This window comes from Dendrobium catenatum, unplaced genomic scaffold (assembly GCF_001605985.2).
Source record: "Dendrobium catenatum unplaced genomic scaffold, ASM160598v2 fragScaff_scaffold_1163, whole genome shotgun sequence".
Lineage (NCBI taxonomy): Eukaryota > Viridiplantae > Streptophyta > Magnoliopsida > Asparagales > Orchidaceae > Dendrobium > Dendrobium catenatum.
Genome location: NW_021319625.1, coordinates 216,581 through 242,214, shown reverse-complemented (window position 1 = coordinate 242,214; position 25,634 = coordinate 216,581). Strand labels below are relative to the sequence as shown.

The window sequence follows — 25,634 nt, the reverse complement described above, 5'->3', positions numbered from 1 at the left end:
TATATATATATATATATATATATATATATAATTGGTAGATGCTATATTAACCCTTATCTTGGGACTATGTAAAGGGAACTCATCCTTCAAACATACTTTATTTAAGTTTTTGAAATCAATAAAAACTCAAATATATTCATTTCTCTTATAAATATGGACAATATAAGTTATAATGTGATTTAGACACTATAATATTGCAAACAAATTATAAAGATTTATATGTTAGATATATAAATATATAAAAATTTAATTGTACATATAAAAGTCTTCCTCGACTTTTACTTTTTGCGATTTTCACATAAAAATATATTATTCTTTGTTAATTTTATTGTTAAATTGTGTGTGCTGGTGGATCATTATTGTAGCCTAAGAAGTTAAACTTTCCGACTCTCTCCCAAAGCTATTTTTAGTACTCAACAAAAGCAATATTTAAACAAATTGTTGTAGGTCCATTCTATAATAAGAATTAATTAAATAGTTATGTAACTTGTATTTGTAAATTCTTAATTAAATTGTTCGTTTGCATTGGAATTGGCCTCCACGTACATGGCATATGATGTTGTTACCATGCACCATATCAAAGTCGCATTAGTTATCGTTCACATGATGCTGACAAATCACGTTGTAACACATGGTGGATTATCATCCAAGCAGATATGTGCGGCATTAGCATTAAAAATAATATTTCATTGCAATTATTTTCAATTCATAAGTTAAAATAACAAATTATTATACATAATAAAAAATTAACATAAATTATAGTCAATTAAATTTTATAATAGTTAAGGTCCTATTTAGAAATAATTTATTTTTTTTAAATAGATTTATTTAATATGTTTTTTTTACTATTTATACTTTTCGCTTATAACAACATTTAAAAAATTTTAAAGTATTTTGATTATTTCTAGCTTTTAATATCTATCCCTATTCAATAGGTGAAGCTGTATAATTCAATTTCTTCTATATTAAAAAAAGAAGAATTATTTTTATAGATGCAAAAAATAATAAAGGAATATAAAATATGCCCAAATGGCCCTTTAAATTTCTCATGACTGATCATTTCTAACCATTTAGACTTCAGTTGCTTAAAAAAAATTTTTTCATGTAAAAAATATAAAAAAAATTAATAAATGGTCTCAAACAAAAACCTAACTGTTTAAACTTTAAACTGCCCCTCGAAGCGTTTGGCTGCATTTCCTATTTTTATTTTTCCTTAAGACTTTCTATTATTCCGGCAACAGCCGGATTCGGCGGAAAACAGAGTTTAGGAAAGTAAAGCCCCCTTCTCTCTCTCTCTCTCTCTCTCTCTCTCTATGCAATAATTGTTGAAGCTTTTTATTTTGAAGATAATTGGTCAAGTAAAATGCATGAATTGCCAATCCGACGTCGGCAAATTTTTAAAGGACCAGAAAGAACCCACAAGCCATAATGGTACCTTTTTTTTTTTTTTTTTTTTTTTGCCATTGCTCTCGAGGGTCCATAAATTGAGGTTGGTTTGTCGTACTCTGAGCTTGTTTCAAAGAGCCATTGCTCTCGAGGGTCCATAAATTGAGGTTGGTTTGTCGTACTCTGAGCTTGTTTCAAAGTCGTTCTTCTTCGCTGCCTTTGAGTTTTCAGAGCACAGAGGGAAAAGTAAACGGTTTTTCGATGGCGAGCACCACGGAGAAGACCATAGGGGAAGGGGCTTCAGTTCTGGATCTTGATCTCAAATCCGCCGTCGCTGGCGGCGTTAAGGACGTCTACGGTGAGGATCTGGCGACGGAGGAGCAGCTCGTCACTCCCTGGACCGTCTCGCTGGCAAGGTGTTTTTTCTTTTTTTGTTAATTTATTATTCAGTTTGTGTATGAAATATCTGATGATTTCTATGGTCTTTTAACTTTTGCGTTGAGGTTTTATCTTCATAAATTATGTCCATTAAAATCATTAGATCCAGTGTTTTTTTTAGCTGGTTATGCTTTTGATAAAATTGGCCTTTTTTTCTGACCGCTTTTTGTTTTGTTGTTTATGGCGTATTTTATGCAGCTTATGCGTGGTTCAACTTGCTGTATGAGATTATTAAGGCCTCGTTTGGATGTATTTTTTAATGCTTCTTAAATAGTTTTCGAGTACAATGATTAAAAAAATAATAAGAAAGTCGTCCCAAGCAAAGCCTAAATAGATGATAGAGAGGTGGTTTGTTAGTTGTTACAGGAAATTTTAGTTGATGGGACCTACCAAGCCTAAATATTTAATTTTGTAGCCTTAACGTCTTAGACTTCATTTGGGATGACTTTCTTACTGTTCTTAAAATAATTTTATGATAAAAAATTTTAATTTTTTACTAGAAAATTGCTTTAAGAAGCAATAAGAAAGCCATCTCAAACAATAGCTTTTCAGTACAAAAATTTCTTGAACTAATAATTTTTGCACAAAAAAGTTGCTTTAAAAGGGATTGAGAAAGCCGCCTCAAACAAAGCCTTAGTTTGCTATAAAGGCTTTCCAAATTAATTTCTTGTGCGTGAAATAATCTAGTTGAATTGTTGTGTCATTGACTTACTAATGTAGGACTGCCTTTTTGCTTTTGAATTGTTGATTTCAACTTAAATTTTGCAGCCGTCATCCCATTGTTACATTATCTTTCCTAGATTTTTACTTTCATTAAAAGGATGTGAATTTAAATCAAATGGTTTGAAAATTGGATCATTTTTATTTTCTAATCGAAGTAAACAAGCCAACTAATAAATCATGCCTGGCTTAATTGAAATTTGAATTTAGTCAAGTTTGGATCTAATTGAGATAGCTCAAGATCAAATTTATTTATTCATGTGTGTATCCATATTTGTATTAATGCATAAAGCATTTATAAATCTATCGATATATTTATCTCTGTATATATGGATGCCCATTTGTATATTGGACTAAAAATTTGTCATGTATGTCGAAAATCAATCTAAATTGAGCTAATTTTTTACTCCAATCAAGTTTAAATATTGCTTAATGATCCATGCTTAGCTCGAATGAAGCTCATTTATAGCAAGGCTTGGCTTATCTTGAGATTGAATATATTGAATTAAAGGAATTTGAGTGATTCTTTTTCCTAGGTTAAATTAGCTCAAGGTCGAATGTTTAACAATCCTAGTTGCACTACAGGAATTCAAGGTTTTTTTGGCGGAATTATCCACCGGAAAAGAAGAAAATCCTTGGAAATAGGCATTTCCGATGGAAATAATTCCATCGGTAAAACACGCGTAAAAAAATGTCTTGAAAAAATTCCTTTTGACATTTTACCCCATCGGTATCCAAAATGATTTTGGTTGATTTGTATAGGCAGATTTTGGCTAAGATTCCATATGAATTTCGGCGTAATCTTTTGCAGGAATTGCAAACAGAATATTTCTCTAGTAATTCACCAGCTATGATGCATAGACGTGGACACAACAACACGGATTCGACATGACACACACACGAGACACATTAATTATTTGAAATATAGGACGCGAACCCAGGTTTGACACGTTATTATAATTTTTATATTTTTAAAAAAAGTGTATAAAAACTGAATAATATAATATTAAAAATAATTTAGAAATAAAAGTCATTTAACTAGAATTTGCGCTTAAAATAATTAATATTAGGATGTCAAGAGTCATATATCGATGCCGTGTATCAGGCATCAAGAAATGAGACGATAATATTTTGAGAGTCGGGCATTGACATTATATAGTAAGTATCAAGCGTCGGATGTCAAGAGGGTGTCTGTCATCGATGTTGAGAGGGTGCTAGTCGTTGATGTTAATACGAAGTCGGGCAAAGATGAGCTCTCAAGTTGTGGGTGTAGAAATTATTAGCGTCGAGCATCAATGTCAATGCAATGTCAAATTTTGATGTTGAGATGATTTAAAATGTCGATGTTGTAATAAAGTCAGACGTGGATGTTGAGATGACATCAGATATTATTGTGAAATCAAAGTCGTGATCCGCCAAAGAGAAATGAAAATGAGAATATTTGATGAATAAAGTATTGAGCGCGGATGATTGATTTGGTATTGTGAGTATGAAATAAGAAATTTATTTTTATATTTTAAATTAATAAAAATTTTAAATACAAGAAATTATATTTAAAAAAATTTCATAAAATATTTAAGTTACCCTTGTCCAATTTGTATTTAATGGTTTTTTAATTAGATGAGTTTTCTGCGTATTGGATGCGTGCCGTGTCGGCTGTGTCGGACACTGCACACCTCTTTGAGAAGAAGTGCCGGTGCATTACAGTCCGTCGGTAATTACGGCGCCAAATCGAGCTAAAAAGTTATCAAATTAGATTTCCTACAAAAAATCTATTGGAAACCTGTAGCTTAAAAAAAAAAAATATTTCATGTTAATTATCCTACGATAACCCACAAAGAATGTATCGGTCACATAAAGGAACTCAATTAGTAAAATTGTTAAACATTTTCAGAAGAATATTATTCAAAATGCATTATATGATGATCAAGTACTGTACCATACAAACCACAGTCAAAATACATCAGTTCTTAAATATTAAAAAAAAAACAAGTATCCTAGATCTAATCCTCCTCCGTCTCTTCACTCTTATTGGTCTTTGCAGGCTGTTTTTCACGGATCTGCTCTCCAATTCTATTCTGCTTCTCCAGTATTTTGCTTAGTTGCATTTGCATATCTGTTTGTGATTTTCGTGATTTTCGCACTTACTTTGTTCTGCTGTTAGGGAAGCCACCTTTTGACAACTAACCCCTATTATTTGTTTGTTGTGAAGCTTGATGAACCAGGGGAATGTTTCTCGAATGCATAGACATATGAGCCTAATCCATAAACTCTAATAATTTGCATTCTGCATACTGCCTGTGACCATATATTGTAGTTGGAATAATCCGTTGATCCTACAGAGGATCCCTCATTAGCTGCAACTTGACTCTCTCGAAGTCGTGTATAATCCTCTTGAAAAATAGAAGATAAATATAATCGTTATATATGTGTCATTTAAAACACTTCTATTAATATTGCAGGCTTCAAAACTCACAAAGGCTTTTCTCTCTCTTTGGTCCACCCATTGTAGGTCTTTCTAATATTGGTGGGTATGAATGTGCAACTCAACAACAGTGGGTTCCCTTCCTAACTCTTCTTTTTGCAATATATTTTGATAAGTATGCATAACCAAAAAAAAATTAAACGTGAGATAAACATGTAAAAATTCACACTAAACGTCGTATATGCGTAGTGTGTAAAATTGAGCCGCTAGTATGGAGGATGCTACCCATGCTTCCAACGCCTGAAACTCTGTTCAACCTATTATGATCCCTCCTATTATAATTTGAGCTAGCCCAAGTTCTAGTCAACACAACCCACATACCCTCGCCATTCCAAAATGATCTCTCATCTGACTTTCTAATATTTGTAAACATGTCTCGTAGGCTAGTCAATTTGTGCTTTTCGAAATCTTTGTAGTCTTTGAATTATATTGTAGTAACTAGTAGAAATCTTTCTACATATCGCATTACAACACAACAATTTGGATTTTAGTAATTAAATTGCAAGTTGATTACCATTAGTGTTGATTTCTAATCTCGAATCTTGGAACCCATGTCTCGAGCTTCCTGAAGTATTTTCTTCCAAGATACATACAGAGCATCAAACTTGCTCCTTTTGATGTCCTGTATCTTATGTGTTGGCTGCCTTGATGTATAAAAGCCACATAAAACATAAATTTCAAAATTAGTTATCATATCATCATAATAAACTAAAACATTCATTACTTACGTGTTGCCTTTATGCTTTATAAGCATGCGACCATCGATCTTTGGTGATGCTATACCCTCAGGTCACTTTACCATAAATGTGGACGGTCCTCCTAGAAATTGTTGTGGGGGTGGTTGGTAGTGGAATGACTGTGTGTATGGTCGATATGGGTAGGTGGATGAGACTCCTTGGGATGATGGTGGGGGATAGTAGGGATAGAAATGAGTGTTGTGCGTAGAGTTTGGTGAAGTAAATCGATGATATTGGGAATGAAACTGAGGGCTGCCAGATGTAGGTGTAAGGTAAGGTCGGACTCGGTTCGATTTGGGTGGCAGGATGGATTGTCAAATATATTCGTGAATGTCCTATGAGGGGGCTCATCACTAGAAGCCATCTGCAAAATAAAGAAAAAGTAAGTACTAAAAATAAATAAATATAGATAATGCTGTAAAAAATGAATATAAGCAGAGTTGTAAAAAATTAAAAAAAGGAAGTGTCTTAAAACTATGAATAAAGAAATCTAACAATCTTAAAAATATATTCAGCTCTTCACTACAACTCGATACTTGATTGACTTCCATTTGGCCATATCACCTCCTCACCAACTGCTTCGGCCTAACTATTTTCTTCACTATTAATGCCAACCTGCTCTAACTTTAACTCAATCTTTTCAAAATTTTACACCATAATTTTTTGTCTTTCGATCTTCACACCACAATTTAATATGGAATATGTAATCATTTACAACGAAAATTGGCCAACATTTGACTATTCTCATTGGTCCTGAATCTTGATCTATCAATCCTTTATCTAGAATATTACTACCTTGACTGTGAACCTGAATAACGTATTAAGTAAAATTCTCTAAGTAGGAGGATCAGTAAAATTATACTTTTCAACATATGACTATAAATTTTAAGTTAACATACATACCAAAGGATTGAACCAATTTGGGAAGTCAGTTTTAATTTTTTTTTCAACTTCTAATGTTGCCGATGTTGTTAAAGAATTTATAAACTTCCTACAAATTGTGTGTATAGATAACAATCAATTATATATCAATTTTCTTTGATTTAGAATATTGATATCATATGTGATATATTAAATCTTACATGAAAACAATCAAATAGAAACCGCCATCGTAGAATCCACCTAATAAAAATGTATCCAATAACATGGAAATAATATAGAAATGTGAACTATAGGTAAATAAATATATTAAAAATTGCTAGAGTTTCATGAAGCATTAGACAAAAAAAAAAAAAAGACTAAATCTTGCATTAATATGCCTATCTTTGGGAGATTCAACTCTGACAAATTGAAGATATGATATTAATCTGGTAAATTCGGGCATAAATTTTTGTTTCATGCAAAGTAATTCATTTGGCATCACAAACAATATCATATTCATTTGTGAATTATTATGTCATTGGAATTTACTATTATTAGTGAACACAATCTTATCATCTAAATAGCCTTAGGAACAATTTGCATAGAACTATTTAACAAAGGATTGGAAGTAAATTCATGATGTAGTGGTGGAAAGAGAGAATAATCTAAAAAAATGACAATGAACTCATCGAATAAGGTCAAACCAAAAATGAAAATGGTAGGGAAATTATTTTTTAATTTCTTTGGTAAAATCAATCCCATAGTTGCTTTCTAATCACTATGTAAGCAAGAAGAGTTTGAGGAGGAGGCAAATAAATATGCTTACAACAAATGAACGGAGGCTTGACTACGACTGGTAATGGATGAATGCATGAGACCGGCAACGGAGGAGTCAAAGGAGGAATGTGTTTGAGAACGAAGATTCGAATCCGTCCAAGAATAGTGAATGGCGACGATCGTAACCGAGGGGTAGGCTACGACTGCGTTTCGCATGAAATGGCGAAGGGAGGAAATGACATATATAGAGCCCTTTATGGCGGAAAATTTGCTTCTCAAACCGGCGAACTTTCCGCCGGCGATTCCGATGAGACATTTCCTGTTGAAAATTTTGCCGGAAATAGCTATTTTTTTTGTTGTGCTTTCAACTTAGATTATGGGGCTATTATACAATGCTCATATGATATTTTCATTAATTCACATTCAGTTTCCATCTACTTATCCTAACCAAGAAGTGACGGATGAATTTTGAATTTGAATCAATGCTGTTATAGGTCTTCTGTTTATAAATTGAAAGTTGTTTAAGTACACTTGAAAGTATTTTTAATGAGGTAATTTGGTCTCTTAATTGATTGGGATTTTATTGTTTGTTAGCGGCTACACTTTGTTGAGGGATCCTCATCATAACAAGGGTCTTGCCTTCACTGAGAAAGAAAGAGATGCCCACTACTTGAGAGGACTTCTGCCTCCAATATCCATTAATCAAGAACTTCAGGTTTATAAATGCCTTTCTACGTCAAAGCCATTTTTAGTTTTTCTTAATACATCTGTTATTTTATTCATTCATTCTATTATACAGGAAAAGAAGATCATGCATAATCTTCGTCAGTATCAAGTCCCTTTACAACGGTACACTGCTTTGATGGATCTACAGGTATCAATTTTTTCTTTTATCATTGGACTTTTTTTTTTTTTTTAAAATCTAAAAGATTCATATCCATTTATTTTGGAATGATTATTTTTCTTTCCCTTTGAAGACTAGGCAATTATAAATATTATCATCTTTTTTCACAGGAGAGAAATCAGAGACTTTTCTACAAACTTCTAATAGATAATGTTGAGGAGCTTCTACCGATTGTTTACACACCAACTGTTGGAGAAGCTTGCCAGAAATATGGGTGCATCTTTAGGCGTCCTCAAGGACTGTACATCAGTCTTAAGGAGAAGTATGAGATTACCATGCTTGTTAGAGAGTAGAGCATTTTCTATTCTTTTATTGCTGTAACAAATTCGTTTGTTTAGGGGAAAGATTCTTGAAGTGTTGAAGAACTGGCCTCAGAGGAACATTCAGGTTATTGTGGTTACTGATGGTGAGCGCATTTTGGGACTTGGAGATCTTGGCTGCCAGGTAATACTTTATCCTTATTATGACATAGTACTGGACTATTTTATCTACCTGAAATGCAAGTTTTACCTGCATCCTTATATATTAAACTGCATTCATTCAGGGAATGGGAATTCCTGTTGGCAAGCTTGCTCTTTATACTGCTTTAGGTGGCCTTCGTCCATCTGCTGTGAGTAATCCTTATCAATCAATGATGCCAATTTAATTTTTTTTAATATGATTTATATTTTTTCCTTGTTAAAGTTTCTAGTCTTTGTAGGATTTAAATGTTGCAATCTCAATTATTTCAGTGTTTGCCTATCACTATTGATGTTGGTACAAACAATGTGGAATTACTGAAGGACGATTTCTATATTGGGTTGAGACAGAAGCGTGCCACTGGTCAGGTATGTTTTCCTTCCAAGATTACTAGTTGAAAGCTGGTCATAAGCAAGTTTTTGGATGGATTCTGCTCAAATATCTAATTTTGTCTCTTTGTTTTGGATAGGAATATTCTGAACTTCTGCATGAGTTCATGCGTGCAGTTAAGCAAAACTATGGAGAGAAAGTTCTTGTTCAGGTATGCATATTTTAAGCCATGTCACAGATTTCCTATTTTACCCGATGGAATATTAGAATCTACATTAAAATATCCGCTATAGTCCTTTCTTTGATGTACAATGCTAACAAAACTCAATTCTTTTGTGCTCATGCAGTTTGAAGACTTTGCTAACCATAATGCATTTGAATTGCTTTCGAAATATCGTTCCACCCATCTAGTATTTAATGATGATATTCAGGTATAAGAGAACATTGTTATGTTTGGAACTAGTATTTAATAAAGATATTCAGGTATAAGAGAACATTGTTATGTTTCGAAATACTGCTTATCATGTCATTGGAATAATTCTCCTAAAATTTTGTTAGAATATTTTCTATTTGGCCATAGAATATTCTCCTTACAGTAGTTGTTTGTTGTTCCCTTAATTAAGGGAACTGCTTCAGTGGTCCTTGCTGGGGTTGTTGCAGCACTGAAGTTGGTTGGTGGAACCTTAGCGGAACACACTTTCTTGTTTCTTGGTGCCGGTGAGGTCAGTCACTTTATACACTTTAAATTTGTGGATATTTACTATGATATATAATGTTCATCGTCTCATCAAGACATTAACGATTCATTCAGAAACATGCATATTTTCAGATTTATTCATATCTTTCATTTTATGGTTCTTATCAGTCCTTCATTGGATTTTATAATTTTTTTTGCATTCATTTGATACAATATTTGCCCATCCTCTCCTACTTCTTTGTCATTTATTTCTTACAATGCTTTTGCTGCTTGCAGGCTGGTACTGGCATAGCTGAACTTATAGCTCTCGAGATGTCAAAACAGGTATTTCAAAGTTTGCGGACAGATACTTTTATTTGTTCTCCTATCATTACATTTTTGAAGGTCCATCATATTCTTTTGAGAATTGGTAACTTTTTCTTTTTGCAGACACAAGCACCGATAGAAGAAACTCGGAAGAAGATTTGGCTTGTTGATTCCAAGGTAAAAAATAGTGATTTATGTTTCTAGTCATTTGAGATATCTCAGGTTATATTATGGAGCTTAATTTTTGTCCTAAGAAAATATATTACACAGCTTAATTGCAGCTGAAAAAATTTATTACATTTGTGATTATTTCATTAGAGGTGATTTACAATTTTTTTTTATATTTTGGTTGTTCTAAGCTTTTGTCATGTTTATATTTAGAAAATTAGGATTACATGTTCTGCAGAATTAAATCTTAGTGAAATTTATCTTGGGAGGAAAAGCATGTAGTCATCAATTGGGTTGATATATATATAAGTGTTTTGGTGTGTTTCTGTACGCTGATATATATTTTTTTTCTATATTTTGTTCTTTTTTTTGGCTCTTGTTATTTGAAATACGTATAGCATATTTTCCAATTTCTTAACCTCAGATTTACCATTTATTTCAATCTTTTTAACTTAAAAAGCATGCGATTCTTCTATTTGTAGGGATTGATCGTGAGTGCACGCAAGGAATCACTTCAGCACTTCAAGAAACCTTGGGCACATGAGCATGAGCCTGTTGGTAACCTCTTAGATGCTGTGAAGGTGTGTGGTTTCATTAACTTCTTTCCCATGTCGTTCCTTGTTCACATTATTTTGCAATATCATGTAATATGATTATCCGTGTGGAGCTTTCATAAAAACCTTAGGATCTCGGAATTCATTTTTGCCATAAACAGCTTTTTATCACCCAACTGAGATATAATGTACTTTTAATAAGGATAATCACCGCACAAGATATTAGACGTCACTCTAGTATATGGTCGTGTAACAAGCGTATCATATGCGTCCTATAAATTTTATTACATTTACAGTTATTATTTAAAAATAAAAAAACCGAGTGATGTTAAAATTGAAATATTTATCAACTTTTTAATTGAGACCTCTAAATCTCTTCAGAACAGTGCATGCTCTTTATTTAGTTCGAAACTCCTAAACTATGGCTTCATTTGGGACGACTTTCTTACTGCTTCTTAAATTTTTTGTATTAGAAATCAGCTTTAAGAAGCAGTAAGAAAGTCATCCCAAACATAGCCTAAGTAAAGCCAACTAATGCATATTTCGGAATTTAAGGTAATTAATTGGCCAGCTTTACTATTTTATCTAATGAATGTACTGCTTTCTCAGGCAATAAAACCAACTATCCTAGTAGGTTCATCTGGGGCGGGTAAGACTTTCACAAAGGAAGTTGTTCAAACCGTTGCTTCTTTTAATGAGGTGTGCAAAGTTGGATTTCCTGTTTTTTTTTTAAAGAAAGAAAATTTAAATTTTTATCATTATTGAATCTTGATTTTGAAGGAGAGAAATAAACATATATGGATCTTTTGTCCAAATGCAGAGACCTATCATTCTTGCTTTATCAAATCCAACCTCTCAGTCTGAGTGTACTGCTGAGGAAGCCTACACATGGACTGATGTAACGTTCTTCTTCTCCTATTGTATTTTACTGACATCCAGCCATGTAAATGAGATGAAGGGATCGACAGCACTCTTGTCAATGATTTTTCTGATAATTGTTTGATTTGCAGGGTCGAGTTATTTTTGCGAGCGGAAGTCCATTTGATTCTGTAGAATACAACGGCAAGGTTTATGTACCCAGCCAGGTTTGTGGAATCTTTCTCTCACCCACGCAAAAGCTTGTATGAAACCTTGTTTTTAATAGCTTTAAATGTTTAAATATGGGCAGGCAAACAATGCTTATATTTTTCCGGGGTTCGGTCTCGGGGTGGTGATGTCCGGAGCAATTCGTGTTCATGATGACATGCTTCTTGCTGCTTGTAAGTTTACTAATCAATCAATCAATATTCACTTGTTTTCATCTGCATAATATGATTTTCCTCATAGCATACTTTGTATACCAAAACCACCGTCAACTTATTTCTGAGAAATGATGGAATTTGCTAAGGCCTCATTTAGTTGGTTGAAATTAGAAATGGTGTACTAAAAAATAATGAATGTAGTAGATTCCATCTTTTTATTAAATGTATGTTTTAAAATTCTACAAACAACTTCATAATCTGTCAAATGCGATTATTTTAATTTCACATATAAAATAATTGAAAACATAATCATTGCCTTTGAAATATGTTCTCCATTCAACAAGCAATCAAATTAACACTAAATCTACCCTTATTTACGATGTGATTAGAAATCTATATGAATTTAAAACTCGACATAGTTGCCAAATGTATTGTTTTATTTTCACACAATAAAAACAACATAGCAATGAGGTTCAAGGACGGTGCAACGACACCGAGAAATAGCATTAAGTTATTTGAAGAATAAAAAATTAATTTGAATTATCTTTATTGGATCCAAATTTGTCTGTTGATGACACCCAACCTTACTAGCAAGCACACTTGGTAAATTAATGAGTTGAACCTATGAGAATGGGGAGAGTAGAGGAAAGTGCTACAAAATGCTCAAGAAAATTGTAGATCACAAATTGGCAGAGTATTCACTATCAATTAGAAAACGATTCTCAAACTGTTCCTCATCACCCTTTATTTATAGGGTTCTGGTGGCTACAAGAAAGGCTATAAAAAAATAAAAATACAGTGCGCCATAGAATACCCATAGAATGCTACATACTACTCTAGACATGTGTCTCATTCTGATTGGCTAAAGAAGAGCGAGGTCAAAAGGCTTTGGCTAGTATTGTGGGAGTCTAGTTGTGTTGAGTGGGTGTTGATTTGCATGCTAAATCCAAAGGAAACAAAAAAAAAGAAGCTAAAAATCATACCTTGCGCCCGTTGGATCCACGAATCATGCATCAAATCCGGCTGAAATCGGCGCCGAACAGGTCTTCTCCCAGAAATCCTGCCCAAATCCCGTATTTTGCCCTCGATCGCCTCCTGTTTGCGTCTATAAGAGGGAGACGAGCTCAAGCCTTCGGGGACACCGACGCCTCCTCTCTTCCACGATTGCAAGCAGCCCTCTCCTCCTTCCGACTCTTCCTCTTCCATCTGAAGCCTCCACCCGATCCATTATCTCAAGGATTTGATGCCAATAAGGAACGTAACGGTGCTGGCCATAACCAGTATTTCGTGGTGCCATTTGACTGCAAAACCACTCGGTTCAGAGGGCCCCGGGTCATAACCGTTTACCTGCAGTGCCATTTGGCGGCGAAACTGTCGGTTAGAGGACACGTACTACGTCCTTACTGGCAGGAGATTGGTTTGAGAATGAATCCTAGTGATATTTTTGACTAGGCATTTGACTCTTTGTGAGCTGAAGTATATTTTAATTTGTCCACCTCAGCAAACCGTTACGGAGGGTGGATGGAGTTTGCTTTGAGTGATTGATAGTTTATTTCAATTTTAAATATTTTTGGGATTTTGAGATTTTTTTAGATTTTTGGATATTTGGAACGACATTGGAAATTATTTGGAATGGAGCCCTCCGGTTGAGATTTTTGTTGAACGCGGCCATCATCGGGGTGTTTGGGGTCACTTTCACTTGATTAAACCTTGTCGACCCTATCGACTTGTTGATAGGGGATCGAGTTTCATAGGCTTTGTGCCTCTATTAGTGAATTCTATTGATTTTAGGTTTTGAAGGCCTAATATGAATGCATTAAGACAAATATGACGGTCTCCACAACTGTATATTTGTTTGTTGGTTCGAACCCTGTCGACTTCTATTGTCCCGTGCAGCATCCCTAGACGTCACGGGTTTTATGTTCAAGATGAGCGAAAACACTAATTTTCAAAAACTTGAAATTGCATCATGAAATCAAATCAACTTCCTATAGAAGCTTTCTAATGCTATTAGTAAGCATTCTTACAAAGTCACTTTGGAACGAAAGAAAATTGGAGAAAACCATAATTTTTGAAATCTAAAATTTTAAGGGAAACATTTCATTTAAAAAAAGGGAAACATTTCATTTTTATGCATAAAGTCATCTCCTATGCCTTCCCTGTCATTTTTTTAAAAAGATTTGAAGTTTTCATCAAACCCTAGATTTTTCCCTTAAAGAAAACTTTGCAAAAGAAAGAGAAATCTCTTAAATACAACTTACGTTAACCTTCTATTAGTCTTCCCTACAATTTCCTCCACGATCGACAGCCGGAATCCACCCCTAGGGTTTCCGTTCGCCTCTCCTATCTGCTCCTCCCGTCGTTCATTATTTCGGCCGCACGAAAGAAATGCGGACCGAATATATTTCGGTCCCCTAATAAGAGTGGGAGCATAGGGTTAAGAGCATAAAGTCCTAAATGCCCCTTTCATGCTTTAATTTCATTTGAATATTATTAAGGGTATTTTTGTCATATTAAAACTTCTATGAATTTTAACTTCCAAAATACGTGAAATTCAATATAGATTTTTTATACTGATTTGCTCGAAATTTTGCGTAGCATTTTATAAAATTTATTGCGTCAAAATTACGACGACTTTGAAATTTTGCCTAATTTCATCACGGCGCAGCGAAATGTGTGCGACGCAGATGATCGACATTTTTCGGGTTTTACATGGGTTGCTTTATCCAAGGGTATCTTGTAGACCTGGGGTGGGTATTTAACTAAGGGGACAAATTTGAATCTACCTTAGCTAACATAGGAATTTTTGCCCTATCGATTATATCATATTGATTCATATCGCAAGTATTTGATGCCATTAAGGAACGTATTTGCTCTAGTCATAATCGTAAATTTCACGTCAAAACCATTAGGTTTAGAGGGTCCCAGGTCATAACCATTTATACTGTGGTGCCATTTGGCGGCAAAACTATCAATCAGATGACACGTACCACGTCCTTATTGGCAGGAGATTATTCGAGAATGGATCATAGTGATATTTTTGACTAGACATTAGCTCTATATGAAATTGAAGTTAATTTCAATTTGTCCACCCGACAAATTATTGCGGAGGGTAGATGGATTTTGTGAAATGACTTGAGAGCCAAGGCTGACACCAAGGGCCTGGGCACGCTGGCAGCCAGGGCCTGGGCACGTTGGAAGCCAGGGCCAGGGCACACTGGTAGCTAAGGCCACAACACGCTAGTAGCCAGGGCCTTCGTAATAATTTGCTGGGTGGACAAATTGAAATTTACTTTAGGGTACAGAGCCTTCACCCACTTGTTGAGCAGGGCTTGTTTTCTTGTTAATGGATTATATTCATGATAATCGTTCTTGGGAGGATTTTGGATACAAATTTATTTGTAGATGACGCATGACCTTACTAGCAACTTACTTGGTAAACTAACATGTTGAACTTGTGAAAATGGAGGGGATGGGGAGAGTAGAGGAAATTGCTACATAATACTCAAGAAAATTATAGATCTCAAATTGATAGAGTATTCACCATCAGTCAAAAGGTTATACATAGAAAAAGTAAAAAATAAAGCTCAATATAGAATACACCCATGTAATGCTACACACCACCCTAGATGTGCATCTCCTCCAGATTGCTTGAAGGAGAGCAAGGTAGGAAGACTTAAGCGATCTTCTTTTGAGCGAGTTTAGAGGAGCCAAGTGGATAAGGGCGAGTGTGCTTGGGAAAATTTGTGGGCAAGTACTGAGATGAAAGGGGACTAGCAGTTGTTGTGCTTGATGACTTTTCCGACAACTTTTATGCGAGATCTAAGGTCGCCTGAACTATCATGACCCTTTAAATGTTTTTAAAGTAATTGCTAATAGTTATTTGTAAATCCCAGAACCTTTAAATAAAAATTTTGGGCTATATCAACATTTCAACCATACTTACATAAATATTTAATTGAAAAACTACAAATTTGGGAGCTTTATTTTGATGGGGAAACCGGAATCTAAGCGAAATGCATTGTTTGAATCCGGGTAGATCTGGAGTTAGGAACCAGGTAGGAAATGACTGGAAAGAGAGTTCCCGGCGGGGGACTGGGGAGTTCAATCTTTGTATAGCTCTCTTTCTTTTCTTTAGTCTCTAGAAACATGTCCTTTTCGCTGAAGGCAGGTGGTTGTTCTCTTTTTTAGGCACATTGCTGCAGAAGTGATTAGGCACGTTGTAGGTGATGGAAGGAAAACTAGACTGTGGACTGATCCGTGGTTGTCCCAGGGAAGAATTGTAGATGTTGTTGGAAGGAATGTGCAGCGACCTACATAAGATGTATAATAAAGAGTTCTTGCAATATAAGAAAATATAATATTATATTAAAATGAATTATACAATGGAATAGTAAGCATCCTAAGTCGTTATTTATCGATTAATCTTAAAATCATATAAAAAGAAAAATTTATAGCCTGTTATAAAACTCAGTAGGGCTTACATGTCATTATACTTAAACATAAATATATGCATTGATTATTTTTACTTATATTCATATGCACTCACTTCTACTTAAATAAAATAATATCTTTTATATATAACCAATAGTATTGGGCAAACTTATCAGAACATCAAGATTAAGTACGTCTCAATTAGACCAAAAATAAATAGCAAACTGTAAGTTGCTAGGACCTCATATCTCAAACTTATATGGAGTTAGAAGCTCCCAAACATATATTTATATAGCACGTTTGGCCATGAAGGCCCTTATAGAAGTGCTCAAAGTATGTCCCTAATTATAAACATACATACACAATTTAGCATGCATAACATTATTCTTATTTTATATCAAAATATTATTTTAAAAGATTATTTGTACTCTCAAAATTTAATTATTTACTAATATTTTCTTACTTTAAATATAATTTATGATTTTCAAATAAGAATGATAAGTAGACATTTTATATTCTATTTTATTTGTATTCAATTTTCATTCTTTACCTTATCTCTATGTGAAAATAATTTCTTATTTAAAAACATATACATATATATATACTTTCCTATGTTCCTTTAAATAGAATTATTTCTATAAAATATTTTCATACATTAAAATATTATTTTGTTAAAAATTATATCAAAATTATTTTTAGAATTATCAAGTTAATAATTTCAAGATTCATATAAATATCAGTTGAAATTTGATAATAGCTTCTAAATAATATAAAAGTTTGAGAAAAGAAATATTACACTAAATACATGTCATAAGTAAATTAATTAAAACCATGTCACAAAACTTGTGTTGGCATAAACTAAATCTGGATAATAATAATAAACATATTGCCTAGTAGAATCTGATGATCGTAGAAGAATTATACGAACAAGGAATGAATTATGAATCCTTATGATTATCAAAATTTTAGAAATCTTCCTATACTTTTCTAGAACTTCTTTCTCTAACTCTTATTTTCTCTCTTTAGCTTTCTTCTTCTTCCTTTGAACAATTCTAATCCTAAGAACTCTCGTTCTCCGTAATCTCAACATAAATCTTACTTAATAAAAATAATTTTTGCATGAAGAAGAGTCACGTTTCTCTCTTATTTATCGATGAAATTGGGTTTATGTTTGAAAACACTTGGTTTGGAGAATCATAAGTGGCAAAGAAAATGAACAAGTGTGTTAACTAAGTATGCATGAATTCCTATAAGTTTTGGAGATATTTGCATGAATTAAAGAGGTAAGAAACTTTGCTGAAACTTTCATGTATGGTAACACATATTTTGGAGAAGGAACATATGATTTATATGTAATTTTCATGATATTATGATTTTATTAAATGTGATAATAAGTTCATTAAAATTCTAAGAGATTATCCATTTTAAATATGTGAAATTTTAGATTAAAATCATAAGATGAAGTATAACTATAGTATGTTCTAAAATTTAATTTTAAATCAGACTTATCATAAAATTTATATATTAATATTTATTTCAAAATATTTGATAATAAATATGTTAAACCTAAAATAATTACTTATATCTTTCTCACTAAGCAATATTTAAAAAAATCCAAATGGCATGATATTTAAGTTTTAAACAAGTCATAAAAATCTTACATACCAATTTTTAAAAATCAATATAAACATTGCTTATTTTTATCTTTTCTTTTTAAATTACTAGTTTATTGAAAAACAATTTTAGTTGTTGCTATATATATATATATATATAATTTCAACTTCTGAATAAAAAATTGTACTAATTAAATTAGTGTTATTAGAACTTAATTTTAATATATTCATTATTTTTCAAAAATATATAAATAAAAGTTTATCTATTTGTTTTATTAAATTTAAAGTATTGCACGAGAAGAGGAAGTTGAGTGAGATTTGTCGCAAGAATGGAGAGCCTCGAGTTCGATGGTTACGACAAGGTAGGCTGAGGGTCTTGTGAGTCGAGTTTTTCCTATAGCTGAGTCTTGTGGAGATGATTGTTGTGGGAGAGAGCCATTACTTGAAGTTGCTCTAAGGAGGAACAAGTGAACGAGGTGGCGGTCTAGGTACGTGGTGAATGGCTAGCCTTATAAGGAATCCCCTGTTCACCTTGTAGAGGTCGAGTTTTTGGTAGGCCCAGGTGAGTAGCACTTGTTGATTACTTTGGGTGAGTTCTAGGCAAGAAGCCTCTCAGATTGTTAGGCGAGTTCCAGCTATGGGCCCTTCTTTGAGGAGTTATTTTGTCATGACTCTTCGGCTAATAGTTAAATACCTATTGAGTCATGTACGGGTATATAACGTTCAACGCAAAAGTGGAGTTGAAATTCGTTAAGTACTTTTAACCAAACATGTTAAATTGATTATAGAATAAAAATATTTAAAATATATTTGGTATATAATTCCTTGTTGATTTGCATCCTGCCAACTAAGTGATATTGCAGACTCAATGAGTAATTAGTCCACCTACAATGATTTTAACATCTACTTTTGGTCCAACAGCTGAGGCTTTGGCGCAGCAGGTAACTGAGGAGAATTTTCAGAAGGGTTTAATTTATCCACCCTTCAAAAGCATCAGAAAGATATCTGCGCATATTGCTGCTAATGTAGCTGACAAAGCCTACGAACTCGGTGGGTTGACGATCCTTACAGACTTGTAATTTTCTTTGTTTTTATGTAATCGTATTCTTTGCTGTATCCTAATTAACATGTTTTTTTTTCTTTTGGATAAAATATACTACATTACAGGTTTAGCTAGTCATCTTCCACGGCCAGCTAACCTTGTGAAATATGCAGAGAGCTGCATGTACAGTCCAATCTATCGCACGTACCGCTGAATGGTCCTTGCTGAACTGCAGTTCTAAAATGTTGTAGCTTTGCTTCTACTGAACTTTGCCACCACTGTGGTTGATATTGAATAATGTTTATTTCTGTGTTGTTCCACCGTATATTAATGCTTTGCTTTGTTTGCTGTTTTATGATGCCTTCTTTTAACCTGTAAAATAATAAAAATTTGAGTGAGGAGCTTTTGATGCATTTTTTTAGTATTTGGAGTGTAAGAAGAATTGAGAAATATTTTGATCAAAAAGATTAAATGTCTGTTTAATAATTTGAAGATAATTATTTTGTAGTATAAATTTGACTTATAAATAATTTTTTTATTTTTATTTTATTATTTATGCAACACTCTTACGCAAAAATACATCAGGAGATTGTGGCTGAATTTTCTTCCAACTTATTGATATTCATTTCAGCTTTTGTCTAGAAAATGCTTTACAGATTTTAAATTTCTATTGTCTCATCATCGCCCCAACCATTGTCTCTCTTCTCATCATCACCTTATTTAGTTCAGCCCAATTATTATTATTCTTTTAAATTTCTATAATGAAACCACTATGTTATGCTTGTGACTTGGAATTCTAATTCTAGTAATTATTTTGTGTTATGAAACCTCCAAATAAATCTTATTCAAACCATACGATATGATTATTATAATAAAATTCTTATAATAAGTAGCTTTAATTCAATTTATTCAAAATTTGAACTAATTGAATTATATAACGGACATTATGTTTTATGATATATTTACTAAAATAAATCTACTTAATCACATGGTTAATTCAAACTACTAGTATGATTTGAATTGAATTGATCATAAAAAGATACAAGAAACTCAAAAATAGCAACTAAAATTCTTAAGAGAAAATTTTTAGAGAAAGAAAGGGAGAATAAACTAATGTTATATTCCTCTTTCTACACCTTTGGACCAACACATTTGTAAATCTTCTTGTTGAAATCTTTGCTTGTTTTTGCTTATCGAAAATCTTGGATCTCAAAAATATCTTTGAAACTTTAATTTATCTGACAATGGTGCTAAAAGTAACTAGCTTTTCACTTGAAGTAGAAATGTTTGAAGGGTTTCTCTATTACGCATAATGGATAGAGTATTCTTTGCCTTAAAATAATAGAAAGAGAGAGTAGTGAAAAAAAATTAAGAGTAGAATTTAAAAGTGGATGTAGGTCATTGTTGACTAAATCATTATTTTTTTACTTTAATTAATTTTGACTTTTAAACAATTTATGAGATCTTTATTTCATTTTCAATAAGAAGAAATTTATTCTCAATCATTTTATTATTTTGGAATAAAGATAAAAATAGCAACAATCTTTATCCTACTATATGGGCTCAGCTATATGAATTTTTTCTCTATTATGTCGTATTAAGAGTTAAATTCTTATTTAAATCTAAGAAGACAAGCCATTTTAAATACTTTCTAATCAAGTCTTTTTAGACATAACTCTGTCTTTTTTAACATAAATTAGATCTAATACATCTACTTTCATAATAGAGTGATCAAAAGGTTGATTTTTTATGTGACCAAATCATCTAAGATGACCCTCTCAAATCTTATGGTGCTACTCTAAATATTTTACATACATACTCATTTCACATTATGTCTCTTATTGTAAAGCCAATCATCCACCTGAGTCTTATCCTCTCCACAATACTTAAAGTAAGTTTTATGCTTTTTTTTAATTGGTCAACATTTTGCACCATTAAGCATTGCAAATTTCACCATTATCTTATAAAATTTGCACTTAAGTTTGAGGGGTATTTTCTATCTCACAACATGCCTGATACATCCCTCCACTTCAACCATTTGAATAATAAACCATTTTGAAGAAAAAAAAAAGAATTTTTTTTATTAAAGCTCAATTTTATCAAATCACACCAAATAATCATTCCTCTCTTGGGTGTGTCACAACATTCAAATTGATTCAATTAGAATATGTTTTTCATTGTCCTTACACTAGAGTTGTTCCTTATCTTCTTCTTGGGTCTACCAAAAAATGAGTTCATTTTCTTGTCTTGATTAGTTTTTTTAGAAGCTATAAATGCGTCAAGAATCCTCTGTCCCATGTTAATGATCATTATGGAACGTAATAATATAGAAGTGTTGCAACTCAATAATCAAGATTGAGATTGTGATTTTTATGATATCAAAATATTATTGTTATGGTGATTTTATTATTTCTCATAGCATATATTGGATATTTCTGTTTATCTTTTGTGAGTACTAATATTTCATGGAAATCATATAATACTCCAGATTGCTGAATACTTCAATAAAGGGTAGAATGGGATTTCATGTAATAGAGTTTGTATATCTCTATTTTTATTTCTTGAGTCTAAGAAAGTGCAGTTGTAATAGGGTAACTATACACACATAGAGGGAGAGAGGTAAAAATTTTTAAGGTATGATCGTATCGTACGATATCTATTCATACTATATGATTTGACATAGTTTTCTTCAAGAGTGTAATTAATCAAATCATGACTTTAGTTATTGAACTAATCATTCAATACGATGTTAGGTTGTACAAACAACTAATAGAGCATGAAATTTCTTTTTGTACTAGATCGTACCAAACGAACTCATTCATTTTTGAACTGATCGTATAGTAAGATGTCAGGTCGTACAAATGTCTGATAGAGCAAAAAATTTATTTCATACCAAATCGTACCAAATGATCTTATTCATTTTTGAACTATTCGTACAATACAATATTAGATCATATAGATGAACGACAGAGTACCAAATTAAGTTTGTACAAGATCTTACCAAATAAACACATTTATTTTTGAACTGTTTGTACAATATGATCTTAATTTGTACAGACGATTGGCAGTGTATGAAACTAAGATTTTCCTAGCTCATACCAAATGAAGCTCTAATTTTTTGAGCTGTTCGTACCATACGATCTATGATTGTACAATACGAATGTAAGTCATTTCACTTAAAGTTTCAAGTTTTGGATGGGTTTTTATATGTTTTTTATATAAAGAGTCCTAAAAATTGTCACACAATCCTTTGCTTCTAATTTCTCTTAAGAGGGATATTTTGATAGTGTGTTTGGGAGATATTTTGTAAGTGAAGAGAGAGATCTAGTGAAGGGGAATTGTGAGAGTTTCACAAGGTTGCCCAAAGTGAGGATCTCTTTCTCTTCTCCAAGTTCTATCAAACTTGTTTGGAGGCTCTTGAGAGAAGATCTTCAAGATTGGATCATGGTTCTCTACCTTCATCAGAAGGGTGAAAAATGATGTGTAGGTTCTCTGCCTTCACAAGGAGGGTGAAAAAGGATGTGTAGGTAATTTGCCTTCTCCAAGAGCGTGAAAAAAGACGTGATGGTATACTGCCATCACTTGGAGAGTATAAAAGGTGATTGTTCTCTAATGTATTTGGTTGGTGGAAGAGAGTTTGTAAGGGCTTATCTGCCTTGCTGTGGGGGTAAAAAGAGAGTCACTTTTTTCTAGTGTAATATTTGGAGGAGTCTCCAAGGAGTGGACATAGTTCAAGTTTAATCGAATTACTATAAAATTTGGTGCTTCTTTAATTTACTTTTTTTTGTATTTTAATTTTTACATTTAAACTTTTATGGTTGAAAAATCTTGTGATAATTATTTCTTTAAATAACTACATATTTCAGGATCATTGATTTAATTTTCTAAAGATGTTTTTCAAAATCCAAGAATTTTTTTTATATAACCAATTCACCCCCTCTTGGTTAGCCTTGGGACAGTTCTATAAGGTTAACAAACTATACAAACTTTTTAAGTGATATCAGATCCAATTTCAAATGTTAGTGTAAGTTACCTTTTGAAAAACGATCATGGCTAATCTTAGAAACCAGAATACTGTTGAAGGATATTCGATCATTAGATCATATTTATTTGATAACATTCCTTTTGATTTTCGGAAAACTTGCATGTCTACTTTTCTACAATCAGTTGACTGTTGAGTATAGATTTTAGTATAGGAAGGTTATACTAGACCTACTAGAATTATTGATGGCATTAAAATTGAAACACCATTTACTGATTGGACTTTAGAAGAAAGAAAATTTGCACAGTTAAATGCAAAATGTTTAAATAGTTTTTTCTGTGCTTTAAAATATAAGGATTATATATGTGTTTCTACTTATAAAACTTGAAAAGAATTCTGGGATAGACTTTGCATAGCTTATGAAGGAAAAAATGAGGTAAAATAAACTAGGTTGAATATTTTGATAAATGATTATGAACTATTTTGCATGAAATTAAACGAGTCAATTTCTGATATGTATATAAGATTTACTCAGACTGTAACTTCATTATATGTGCTAGGTAGAGAACTTATAAATTTAGAAAAAGTTACATTATCTACCTTCTGCTTAATTATGATACAAAGATAACTGCTATTATTGAGTCTAAAGATTTGAATGTATATTCTATTAACAATCTGTTTGGATCACTAATTGCTTACGAGCAAGGAGTGAATAAAAGATAGATTGATTTAGGTGATAAATGGAAAGAAAGAAATATAGCATTAAAAGTTGATAATTTATAAAATGATCAATAAATGTAAGAGGATGAAGAAGATATTGCACTTATGACTAAGCAATTCAAAAGTTTTCTTAAGAAAAAGCAATGTTGTTGTGAGTATTGGAATAAAGGCAAATTCAATAAGATATCAAAAGTTTCTAATGAAGTCATTTGTTATGAATATAAAAAGCCTAGACATATGAAGAGTGACTGCCCAAATCTCAAAGCTAATCTTAATAAGGAGAAAGTTGAGAAGAAAACTAACATTATAAAGGGCAAGAAAAGAATACAAAGTGCTTTTTGGGCTGACTCAGCTTCAGACTCTTGAGAAATAGAAGCAAAAGAGGAGGTTACAAATTTATGCTTCATAGAAGATAAACTTGATCATTCAGATCATGAGGAGATATGTTACTTATCCTATGATAAATTATTTGAAGTTTCTAAGAGAATTCATAATGCATATATGATAATTAAAAAATTACATGCTAATCTTAGTATTTAGTATTTGAATTTACAAAAAGAGAATGAAAATTTGAGGAATGACCATGTAGACATAGATAAAAATCACATGGCTTTGCTATATGAATTTGATGATTTGAATAAGAAGCATGAACTATTGTAAACATCTTATAGTGTGCTTGAAAATGATTTTAAAATTTTTTTTGGTGAATCTGATTAAAGGGAACATGAATTTATGATTGAAATTTTGAATTTGGAAAATGAAAATTCTTATCTTTAAATAAAATTGAAAGCTTTTAAGGAAAATAAGTCTTCTCCCAGACTTGAACAATTTTATAATGCTAACCAAAAGCACACAAGTTCAAAATCTAGGAAAAAACATTATAACTCATATAGATTAGTAAATCATTTTTCTGGTGTTAAATACTTTTCATGTGGAATATTGGGATATATTTCACAGACTTGCACTACTCATAATAGAATACATTTTGTATGGAGACCTAAGATGCACCCAATCACAACATATTAAATATGCATATGAAATATTATTTCCAAGAGGTGAACCCAAATTTATTTGGGTTCCCAAGTCTAATGTTTTAATTATTTTATAAAAATGCTCTCATACAAGTCCTCGTGAGAGCATTTGGTATCTGGACAATGAATGTTCAAAACATATAATTGGAGATGCGAATTAATTTATATTGCTAGAGGCCAGGACTGAAGGCAAAGTGACACTTTGAGATAACATTGGTAAGAGAGTGGTTAGATCATATATGATTGGTAACATGATGAATTTTTTGATTGAAAATGACTTATTGGTAGAAGGCTTAAAACATAATTTGCTAAGTATTGTCAGCTTTATGATAAGGTTTTAACAAAAAATTTATGCCTACAAGTTATATTATAAGATAAAATGGAGTTGACGTATTGTATGAAGAAAGGGTAAATAATGTTTACATGCTTAATTTAAATTGTGTTAAATCTTCTAATTATTTTTGTCTAAAAATTATTACTGATGAATATTGGTTATGACATAGAAGACTTTATCATGCAAGAATGAAAAATCTTAAGAAAATCACCCATAAGAAATTTATAAAAGGCATACCCAAATTGCTTCACTAAGGATCACCTGTGTGATACATGTTAATTAGAGAAACAAGTCAAGTCCTCCTTTCATTCAATTAAAGATCTTAGAACTAGCAAATCCTTAGAAGTCCTTCACAAGGATCTTTTTGGATCTGCTAGCATTATAAGTTTAAGGGAAAATAATTTTGAGTATCTAA

The 25,634-nt window shown here is 32.3% G+C and overlaps 1 protein-coding gene across 2 annotated transcripts; it reads left to right on the top strand.

Moving 5' to 3' along the window:
- Nucleotides 1–1,247: 1,247 nt before the first annotated feature.
- On the top strand, nt 1,248–19,572 carry LOC110095662 (NADP-dependent malic enzyme). Of its 2 annotated transcripts, XM_020821293.2 has the most exons (20): nt 1,248–1,431; nt 1,618–1,802; nt 7,999–8,119; nt 8,204–8,278; nt 8,419–8,570; nt 8,647–8,752; nt 8,853–8,918; nt 9,040–9,135; nt 9,237–9,308; nt 9,445–9,528; nt 9,721–9,819; nt 10,071–10,118; nt 10,224–10,277; nt 10,751–10,849; nt 11,432–11,521; nt 11,643–11,720; nt 11,833–11,907; nt 11,991–12,081; nt 19,032–19,160; nt 19,278–19,572. In XM_020821293.2, the coding sequence occupies exons 1-20, from the start codon at nt 1,429–1,431 to the stop codon at nt 19,364–19,366; spliced, it is 1,812 nt and encodes a 603-aa protein (XP_020676952.1). In that variant the 5' UTR covers nt 1,248–1,428; the 3' UTR covers nt 19,367–19,572. The 2 variants fall into 2 exon arrangements, with proteins under 2 accessions (XP_020676952.1, XP_020676953.1); XM_020821294.2 differs by lacking the exon at nt 1,248–1,431 and having other exon boundaries at nt 1,542–1,802.
- Nucleotides 19,573–25,634: the final 6,062 nt, after the last annotated feature.